The following is an 11,302-nucleotide window of genomic DNA, read 5'->3' as shown; positions in this document are numbered from 1 at the left end:
CAGTAAAGATATTGCTATGACATGTCTGCTATTTTGCTGCCTGTAGATTCTTCTGAGATTTTTATCGTTTCCTATCTTATGTTTAAGTCTTTTATCCATTTTGAGTTTATTTTTGTGTATGGTGTAAGTTGCTGATCTAGTTTCATTTTTTTTGCATGTATCTGTCTAATTTTCCCAACACCTTTTATTGAAGAGACTGTCCTGACTCCATTGTATGTTCTTGCCTCCTTTTTCAAATATTAATTGAGCATAATGGCTTGGGGCAATTTTTGGGGTCTCTTTTCTATTGCAAAAAGGGAGCCCACTGTATGGGAAAACATATTTGGCAATGATACATGTGATAAAGGGTTAATATCCAAAATATATAAGGAACTCATACAACTTAATAAGAGGAAGACAAAAAATTCAATTAAAAAATGGGCACCTGTCAGAATGGCCATAATCAACAAATCAACAAACGACAAGTGCTGACAAGGATGTGAGCAAAGGGAACCCCTTTCACTGCTGGTGGGAATGCAGACTGGTGCAGCCATTATGGAAAACAGTATGGAGTTTCCTCAAGGAATATATCCTAAGATTCCCAAAACACCAAACAACATCAGAAAGAATATATGCACCCCTATGTTTATAGCAGCACAATTTACAATAGCTAAGATCTGGAAACAGCCCAAGTGGCCATCAGTAGATGAGTGGATAAAAAGATTGTGGTATATTTATTCCATGGAACATTATACAGCAGCATCTCTTACCTTTTGAGACAGCATGGAAGGACCTGGAGAGTATCATGATAAGTGAAATAAGTCAGTGAGAGAAATCAAGTATCGCATGATCTCACTCATATGTGGAACCTAATTAACAAAATAAACTGATGAAGGGAGTGTATTTGGCCAGCCTGGATGAGGGGATGATGGCTGTTTGCAGCTGGTCACACCCCCTTCAGGGTGGGGGTCCCCACTGGGGTGCCTGGCCAGCCTGGATGAGGGGATGATGGCTGTTTGCAGCTGGTCACACCCCCTTCAGGGTGGGGGTCCCCACTGGGGTGCCTGGCCAGCCTGGATGAGGGGATGATGGCTGTTTGCAGCTGGTCACACCCCCTTCAGGGTGGGGGTCCCCACTGGGGTGCCTGGCCAGCCTGGATGAGGGGATGATGGCTGTTTGCAGCTGGTCACACCCCCTTCAGGGTGGGGGTCCCCACTGGGGTGCCTGGCCAGCCTGGATGAGGGGATGATGGCTGTTTGCAGCTGGTCACACCCCCTTCAGGGTGGGGGTCCCCACTGGGGTGCCTGGCCAGCCTGGATGAGGGGATGATGGCTGTTTGCAGCTGGTCACACACCCTTCAGGGTGGGGGTCCCCACTGGGGTGCCTGGCCAGCCTGGATGAGGGGATGATGGCTGTTTGCAGCTGGTCACACCCCCTTCAGGGTGGGGGTCCCCACTGGGGTGCCTGGCCAGTCTGGGTGAGGGGCTGAGGGCTGTTTTCAGCTGGTCACACACTCTTCAGGGTGTGGGTCCCCACTGGGGTGCCTGGCCAGTCTGGGTGAGGGGCTGAGGGCTGTTTTCAGCTGGTCACACACTCTTCAGGGTGTGGGTCCCCACTGGGGTGCCTGGCCAGTCTGGGTGAGGGGCTGAGGGCTGTTTTCAGCTGGTCACACACTCTTCAGGGTGTGGGTCCCCACTGGGGTGCCTGGCCAGTCTGGGTGAGGGGCTGAGGGCTGTTTTCCGGCTGGCGAGTGACTAAAGCTTCCAACCGCTCCTTGTTTTCTTTTCTTTTTTTTTTTTTATTCTGGGGCAGCTTTAGCTCTGAGGCCTCGCTGCTGAAAACATAGATACAATGTTGCGGTCCGAGCCCGGCTGAATGGAAGCCCTTTTCTGGGGTTTTGTTTAGCTTCTTATTTGCAACATAGTATATAGTTGCTTAGAGTTGCAACTGAGAGGCTGGCAAGTTAGGCGGAGAACGTTGGAATCCGCAGCAAGCAAGCCTCCTTGCTCGCTTCAGTGCCTGGCTGCCGGCCGCCATCTTGGCTGACAGTTAATTTGCATATACTCACTGATTAGCCAATGAAAAGGGTAGCGGTTGTACGCCAATTACCATGTTTCTCTTTTATTAGTGTAGATATACGCATGACCCATGAACACAGACAATAGGGTGGTGAAGGCCTGGGGCTGAGGGCGGGGATAGGGTCAATGGGGAAAAAAAGGAAACGTGTAATACTTTCAACAATAAAATTTAAAATACATGAAGAAAGAAATAAAACACAAAAACAAAAACAAAATTGCAACTAAAATACAGAACAACCATCATTTAGAACCATCTGAAAGCTCAATGAATGGAAGTCCTACAACTAGAGAAGTAAAGAAGAAGGCACAGTGAGACTGGTAGAAGGGGCGGAGGGCCAGGCAGTGTTGGACTAGCACCTACGTGTGCTGCTTTTTAAATCAGGAGGGAAATAATCTTTGTGGAGGCTGCCTGTGAAGAGCAAGGGGTCCCAGCCCTACACCAGAACCCCAGCCCAGGCTCTGAGAGCTGGGAAGAGAAGTCCCTATAACTACAGGTTGTAAAAACCAATAGGGATTGGAGCTCAGTGGCACGTAGGCTGATGGAGACCCAAATGTTCCTTTTAAAGGGCCAGCACACGAACTGAATTTACAAAGTCCCACTTCCTCTGAGCTCCAGCACCAGGGCGAGGCTCTGGGGGACCCAGACACGTATGAGAAGGAACTGCATTGCATGGCATTGGAGCAGTAACTGGGGGGCAGCTTTCTCCCAGATGGAGGTGCTCATTAAAGGTCATTGTTCCTGTGCTGGGACCTCCCTGGTTGCAGGGCTGACTGACAGCCGTATCTGTTTGCTCTGCCCTGGTGATTCCCTGAGACCCCTCCCCATCCAATTTGAAGCCCCACCTAACCTATTTGCAGTGACTTTTGCATATGAATGGCCTGTCCTAGCTCAAGCTTCAGACTTACCTAAAATCTCTCAAACAAGCTACAGCTGGGTCAGCATGTGCCAAACCTATCAATAAAGGGTCCAAGACCCTGCACTAACACAAGCCTGCCTTGCTTCACAGCTGGGCCTTGCCTGGGCACCTCTAATCCCAATACAAATAGCCCCTGCAGAGTGAACCCCATCAGTGGCTGACTTTGCACCTCCCTAGAGGCCCCAGAGCCAGTACACCCAGTGGACAGCTTCTGACCATAGCAGATTACAACTCTACACATCCATAAGCAACACACTCAAGGGGCAGACTCAGAGAGTACCAAAGCCCCACTGAAGCAAGTCCAGCTCCATAGGGGTGTTTCCTGCACAGCAGCTCTCCCACTTTAGCCACAGCTGGTCCTCACAGCCAATTGGCCTGGAGATTAACTCCTCCTAGAGACACCAACAGCAACTAAGGCTCAACTACAAGACTGTGTACACAGCCCACACATGGATGTACAAAATAAACAAGAAATCTAATGAACAAAATAAACTGGTCAAATAAAATAGAATCAGAGGTATGGTGAAATAAAATAGAATCAGAGACTGGGCCCTACAGGACACCTACTACACAAGGCCACTTCACCAATTCCAGGAGACACTGCAGCTCTACCTAAAACATAGAAACAAACACAAGGAAACAGACAAAATGGGGAGACAAGGAATCATGTCACAAATGAAAGAAATGGAAGGAAGCAAACTTTTGGATAGAGTTCAAAACCATGGTTATAAGGTTACTCAGGATCTTCATGGGACTTTCAAGGATCTTATGAGAAAGTCCAAAGACATGAAAAAGGACTAGTCCAGTGGTTCTCAACCTTCTGGCCCTTTAAATACAGTTCCTCATGTTGTGACCCAACCATAAAATTATTTTCGTTGCTACTTCATAACTGTAATGTTGCTACTGTTATGAATCGTAATGTAAATATCTGATATGCAGGATAGTCTTAGGCGACCCCTGTGAAAGGGTCGTTCGACCGCCAAAGGGGTCGCGACCCACAGGTTGAGAACCACTGCCTTAGAGTTTATTTTCTAGGAGTCACATTACTTGGTCAGAAGCATATGAACTTTCTCAAAGTTTTTGATACATTTGACATACTATATACTGATACGGTTATAATTTACAAATTAGTAAAGCTGCCCTGTTTGGGGAATTTCTTCCTGCTTTTCCTATTTCATGCATAGGTTACTGTGGTGCGACCCACAGGTTGAGAATCGCTGGACTAGTCAGAAATTAAGCATACACTAACTGAAATAAAAAAAAAATTTACAGAGATTCAACAGTAGAGTAGAGGAGTCCAAAAATCAAATCAACAATGTAGAATATGAGGAACCAAAAAAACACCCAATTAGAAGAGAAAAAAGAAAAAAAGAATCCAAAAATATGAAGACAGTGTAAAGAGCCTCTGAGATAACTTCAAGTGTACCAACATTCGCATTATTGGGGTGCCAGAAGAAGATGATAAAGAGCAAGATTGAAAACCTATTTGAAGAAATAATGACAGAAAACTTCCCCTACCTGGTGAAGGAAATAGACTTCATGCCCAGAAAGAACAGAGCGTTTCAAACAAGAGGAACCCAAAGAGGCCCACAGCAAGACACATCATAATTAAAATGCCAAGGGCTAAAGACAAAGAGAGAATCTTAAAAGCAGCAAGAGAAAAGCAGTTAGTTACAACTGTCAGATGATTTCTCAACAGAAACTTTGTAGGCCAAAAGGGAGCGGCAAGAAATATTCAAAGTGATGAATAGCAAGGACCTACAACCAAGATTACTCTACCCAGCAAAGCTCTCATTAGGGTCAGATAAAGAGCTTCACAAAGAAGAAAAAGCTAAAAGAGTTCATCAATACCAAATCAGTATTATGAACTTTTAAAGGGTATTGAAGAAGAAGAAAAGAAGAAGGAAGAGAAGGAGGAGGAGGAGGAGGAGAAGGGGGAGGAGGAGGAATAGGAGGAGGAGGAGACGGGGAACAAGAAGAAGAAAATATAAACAATAAAATGGCAACAAGAATATAACTATCAACAATTGAATCTAAAAATCAAAATAAACAAACAAGAAATCTAATGAACAAAATAAACGGTCAAATAAAATAGAATCAGAGGTACGGAAGCATGGCACAGACTGATGAATCTCAGAGGGAGGAGGGGAGGGAGAGCTGGAAGAGATTAACCAAAGATCTTACCTATGGACACAGACAGGAGGGTGGTGAGGGCCTGGGGCCCATTGGGAATCAGGTGGAGAGGGACAATGGGGGGCGGGGAGGGAGAAGGGGACATCTGTAATATTCTCAACAATAAAGATTTTTCAGGGGGGGAGGGAAAAGGGGGGGGGGGGGGGGAGAAGGGGACATCTGTAATATTCTCAACAATAAAGATTTAAAAAAATAATAATAATCAAATCTCGTAGCCCAGCTGGTGTGGTTGAGTGTTGATCCATGAACCAGGAGGCTACGGTTCAATTCCTGGTCAGGGCATTTGCTGGAGTTGTGGGCTCTATCCCCAGTAGGGGTCATGCAGGAAGCAGGCAATTGATGATTCTCTCTCATCATTAATGTTTCTACCAACCTCTCCCTTCCTCTCTCTGAAATCAATTATAACATAGAAAAAAATTAATTAAAAAATCTCTTAACCTAGGGCTAGCATTTGGCCTTCAAACTACTTTTGGGTTTGAGGATGTCTCTAGGATCTTTTCATCCATCCAATTCATTGTCATAAAAAGAATCACGTCCAGCTGAACAACCTGCTCTGGCAGAGGCCTACAGGCTGCTTACTAAAACTGTCTTCTCTTCCTGGGCACAAAGTCATGTATCTGGGTGGGGCTCTGTGACTAGTTCTTGCCACATTTTCACTCTCTCCCTGATGTCTACCTGGTAAATGATGCCAGAGTCATCTTTTTTCTTCTTTTCTTCCACCAGAGTAATTTTTAAAGACACATGTTAATAGAGCCACAATATGGAAAGGGCCTGGGTCTCTAAATGACTATGTGGAGTGAAACTTCCCTGCTTACTGATATTTGACTGTGATATGGGCAAGAAAGTAATCTTTGTGTTAAGCGACTTAAGATTTGAATTTTTTAAAATAGCAGTATTGCTACTTATGCTAATAAACTTGCATAGGTGATACCCTAATTGGTGGTAAAGATATTACTAGAAACTAATCCCCTATTTCCTTTGATGATTAACAAATATAATTCCATTCATATGTAACTTACATAATTATTACATTAATACACTAGCTTACAAAAGTTATAACAATTAGAGCATGTGATTTAATGAATAGAAAAATAGTGACTTACCTAGAGATCGAATGCCTTTTTGTACAAGAAAACTGTTCAAAATAGTTGTATTCAGATTTAATATAAGTCCCAGTGCTGGTGTAAGTTTCCAGAAGCCATCCTATGAAGTTCAGAAAACAAATTTAACTAACATTCTTGAAATTTCATCACATAAGAAGTTATGGGATGAGTAAGTTTCCAATTATTTCAATTCAGTTTATTAAGACATGTCTAAAATTTTTATTACTGTAAAATCAAAGTTCTTCATATACTAGAGACACAGTACATACTATAGACTCTAAATATCTAGTGGCATTTATAAAAGTCTGAAAAAAGGCACATGTGTAGAGATATTTTTAAAATGGTACTATATATTTTTTCTTCTAACAATGCATTGTTTCTCAAAGCAATGTTCCTCAAACTTTTCAATAGCATGATTCCTTTGTTAAACATTAAAAATGTGCCCTTATGATGTCTGAATCATGAAACTGACAATTTTTTACTAAATATAAAATTTTTATGTTGAATATGCTCTTTCAAGTTACTTCCTTGAGTTCACTGTCCCCCACCCACCCCAGCAAAGAACCACTGCTTTTCAGGCTAACCTTTGTCACATGCTTGTGGGAGTGAGGTAAGCTTCCATGTGAGGATTAGACAGACTCTAGGTCTCAGGGGAACCCATACAGGGAGCAGAAAGGAGGGTGATATCACAGGCAGATGCACATGTTAAAGAATCTATGGCCATAATTTGAAAAATACCAGCAGTGATAGTATGTCCCAACCAGTATTGAACAGGTGCTAGGTGGTATTTTATCTTTTCAGCCATTCTTTGTGGAGGTATTATTATTATAGTCACTTTGCAGATTGAGGACACTGGAGTACAGAAAGGTTAAGGTACTTGTTCAAAGTTACACAGCTAAGAAGTGGCACAGGCAGGATTTAAGCCCTAACAGTTTGGCTCCAGGGTCCACAGATAGCAGTGGCTGCTATACTGCTACCTATACTGCGTTTATGTACATCTTTCCAGGTCAGGGCAGCTGGGCAACTGTTATTATCTTGTTTAAACCTGAAACCACAATACAATGTAGATACTATTATTATTCCCATTATATGGGTAAGGAAACTGAGGCTGAAAAAGGTTATCTGACTTGCCCCAAATCACCAAGTAGCAGCACTGGGACTCAAACTTAGTCTTATACAAAATCCAGTTGTTTCTGTTACTAAACGACATCAAAAGAAATAACTACAGATGTGAGAGAGGGCCTTAGTACCTGTGCAGGAGGTAAATTTATTTAATCATTCCGTTTGAGAAGCTAATAAGCACAATCCTAGATCCTGACACATGCTCTAACACAATCTTACATACTGAGTAACATTCCCAGGACCTTCTGCAGAAATATTTAGAGTATGCTTACTAGTATAGTGTCTGTGCTTAACATCACAATGGGAAATTCATGTGACTTGCAGATCATCAGTCCTAGAACCTAGGAAATTAAGGTCTTACCCTTGGCCCATTCAGGGATGCTCATTTTCAGCTGAGAAATATTATCATTCATTAGCATGATATTCTGGCCGAAGGGTTATAAGTAGAGAGACAAACAACAGTCATCATAGAGTACACTGTTTTGTGCAATTGCCTTTTTTTTTAATTTCTCAGCAAGATTTTCTCAATGAAGGAAGCAGTGTGTTGATATACTCTGTCACAAGACCCTTCTTAACTCACTGTGGATTGGTCATATACAGTTCAATGACCAGCTACTTTGAGCAGTACTGTTCTCAACTATGAAGCAAATCAACAACAGATATAGGTGAAATAAGACTAATACCTCGGTTTGCAGACTGAAGAGTTCAGTCCCAGGCACAAAATTCATCCAGCTTTCTTTGCAGTCTATGTCATCCCCGTCGTTTAGTACCGGAAAGCTTGCAGGAAAGTCTCTTCTTGCTATATCAGAATTTTCTACCTTTTTAAAAAGCCTACTTGCAAAAAATCCTGGTGTTTCATCACTTTCTGTTTCAAAAGAACTTAAGCCAGTCAAATATGTATGTGGGAGAGAATCTGATGATGCAGTTCTTGCAGAAATATTTAATGGAGAAGCCCCACATGTTGGAGGAGCCCCATAGGGAGCAAAGCCAATTTGATGCATTGGCTGCTTGTAACTGGTGCTCAAGGGAGCTGAGGAATTTGGAAAATGAAGAGGAGAGGAACCAGGAAGAAGATGAAAGCTAGACCCTCCGGTTGGACCAGGGGGAGGAAGTCTAGGAAAAGAGAACAAAGGATTCTGCTGAGGGGGAGAGTCCAACTCAAGGGAACTGTCAGTAAAAGGACAGAGCTCAGGCCCTTCATTCAGTGTAGGTAGATCAGACTGTCTGCAGCTAAATAGGACACCTGAGAAAGCAGAACCAGTAAAAGATCCGAAAGGCAGGTTGTGGGAAGGCAGGCTGGGAGGAGAACCCCACTCAAGGGAAACGCCAGGACAACAGTCTGTCTTAAGGCCTTGTTCATTATTAGGTGCATCAAACTGTTTGGGACTAGCAAGAGAACCAAAAAGAGAGCTCCGAGGATAGAGGAAAGCAGAACCAACAGAGGAAGCAGCTAGGGAACTGGTTGAACCAGGGGCAGCAAAGGATTTGGAAAGAGCCACTTTAGGTGAACTGGCTTTTGTAAAATGTGGTTTAATTTCTGTGTGTTTAAATGAATCTACCTGACTTAAGTCCAATGGCCTTTCTACATCTCTACATTCAAAATTCTGTGTTAAAGGTTTTTCTGGTATGTGGGAACCTAAGCTACACTCTCCAAAACCTTTAAAAACTTCCAGCTTAGATGATTTACATTTCTTTTTAGTCAAACATTCAAGTTGCAGTTCTTCGTCCCATCCAGAGGATGCTAAAAGTGTCTGCCCAGAAGAAAAAATTATGATGTCAGGGAAAACAGAATAAAATGACCAATCAAGCAAATGCTGTTCTTGGTAGCTGACTTCCCTGTAGTCAAGCAATTGCTTATCCCAGAGCATTGGAAAAAAAAAAAAAAAGCTATTCAAGATCATTTAAATGAAACCCCCTCATTTTATAGGTATGGAATATGAGATTTGGAGAGGATACCAGCAATAAATATATTACAGACCTTAATCTCTCTTAGTTCTCAGAATCACAGAATTTTGAACACCCCTTATTTTACACCAGAGAAAACTAAAGACCATAGAAGTGATTTACCCAAGATTTTATAATTAGCAGTGTCATAGTGTGTAAACTAGCCCTAAAATAAGCTGGTAATTTGAAATAAAATTTTCTAGTCCTTTATACTGTTTTACAGCAATATTCAGAAAATGAGAAAACTGAAAAAAAATTCAAAAGCTTTAAAGTAACTAAGGGAATATATCTTTATACCAGAATATAAACAAAATATATAACAAAAGGGATTGAAAGGTGCTATGTTACTATTATTGTTTGAATATAATTTAAAGAGAATTCCTTAAAAAGTTACATGTAAATAAAATGCAGTTTTATATGAATTACAAGCCCTTGAGGCATTTTGGAATTGGGTAGCCTCTAATTTTACCAATGTAAATGAGCTATTTAGAATTTTCAAGAATCAAGATGGTGGTGCCTCCCACAACCACATCAAAATTACAACTAATATACAGAACAACCATCATTCAGAACCACCTGAAAGGTGGCTGAATGGAAGTCCTACAACTAGAGAAGTAAAGAAGAAAGCACATTGAGATTGGTAGAAGACACATAACGGGCTGGTCCCACACTCATGTGTGCCGTTTTTTTAGTTGGGAATTTAAAAAGAGTAGTTCTTTACCAGCTCAATCAAGTTTTAAGTATAAATTTAAGTAATTAATATTGAAGAACATATTATAAGACATACATTCCAAAATAATAGTTAAAAATAGAAGAAAAGAACCAAGATGGCAGCATAGGTAAACAACTGAACTTGCCACCGCGCACAATCACATTAAAACTACAACTAAAAGACAAAACGAATATCATCCAGAACCATGGGAAGGCTGGCTGAGTGAAAATTCTACAACTAGAAGCAAAGAGAAAAGCACATTGAATCCGGTAGGAGGTGCAGAGGTGTGGAAGTGTGGAGGTATGGAGGTGTGTATAAAAGGGCCTGGCAGCTGGGTATGCTGTTGTCGTTTTCAACCAGGAGGGAGATACAAGCTCCTGACTGCTCTGAACTCCAGTTCCAGGCAAGAATTTGGGGACCCAGACTTATACGGAGAGAAACTGTACTGTCTCGCATCGGGCCAGAATGTGAGGGCGGCTTTCTCGCAGAGGTGCTTGCAACTTTCATTGTTCCTGCACAGGGCCACAGGACACAGAGACCCAGAGACCTATCCGGGGAAGGGTAACCATTGCTGTTTGCACCGCCCCATGATTCCCTGAGACCACACCCCACTCAATTTACAACCCTACCCAAGCTGTGCGCAGAGGCTTTTGCATACTAATGGCCAGCCTTTCTCCACCTAAAAACCTGTCAAACTGTAGCTGAGTCAGAGAACCCCAGAGCTTCCAAAAGAAGGCCTAAGGTTTGTCAGCAGCCTGCATTACTTCACATCTGCGCCTCATCCGGGCACCTCTGCAGATCTCTCTGTAGCTCCTGCTGGGTGGCCCCAGGAAGTGGCTGACTTTGCACCTCCTTGAAGATCCAAGAGCCAGTGTACAGTGGTTAGTGTGAGACCATAACAGATTACAACTTTTCACATCCATAAGTGACACACTCAAGGGGCAGACTCAGTGAGCACCAAAGCCCCACTGAAGCAAGTCTTGCCCTATAAGGGTGTTTCCTGCATAGCTCTCCCACTGTAGTCATAGCTGGTCCCCACAGCCAATTGGCCTGGAGGTCAATTCCTCCCAGTGATACCAACAGCAATCAAGGCTCAACTACAGTAAGACTGTGCACACAGCCCACAAAGGGGTGCACCAAGAGTGTCCACCTCAGGTAACTAGGGAGGCTGAGCCACTGGGCCCTACAGGACACCTAGCACAGAAAGCCACTCTATCAACACAGGGAAGCAGCCAAAATGCGGAGACAAAGAAA

The 11,302-nt window shown here is 42.9% G+C and overlaps 1 protein-coding gene across 1 annotated transcript in view; it reads right to left on the bottom strand.

Moving 5' to 3' along the window:
• The window catches only part of PARP4 (poly (ADP-ribose) polymerase family, member 4), a 122,002-nt gene that overhangs the window by 14,364 nt on the left and 96,336 nt on the right, over positions 1-11,302 (bottom strand). The window contains exons 31-32 of the mRNA XM_005880019.2: positions 8,076-9,143; positions 6,271-6,370 (exon numbers count right to left, since the gene is read on the bottom strand). Of these exons, the coding sequence (XP_005880081.1) occupies positions 6,271-6,370; positions 8,076-9,143 (1,168 nt within the window). The remainder of the gene's footprint in view (positions 1-6,270; positions 6,371-8,075; positions 9,144-11,302) is intronic.

The sequence above is a fragment of the Myotis brandtii genome, unplaced genomic scaffold (assembly GCF_000412655.1).
Source record: "Myotis brandtii unplaced genomic scaffold, ASM41265v1 scaffold62, whole genome shotgun sequence".
Classification (NCBI taxonomy): Eukaryota; Metazoa; Chordata; class Mammalia; order Chiroptera; family Vespertilionidae; genus Myotis; species Myotis brandtii.
The sequence above is the reverse complement of the archived record's forward strand: the minus strand, read 5'-3'. Positions and strand labels throughout refer to the sequence as shown.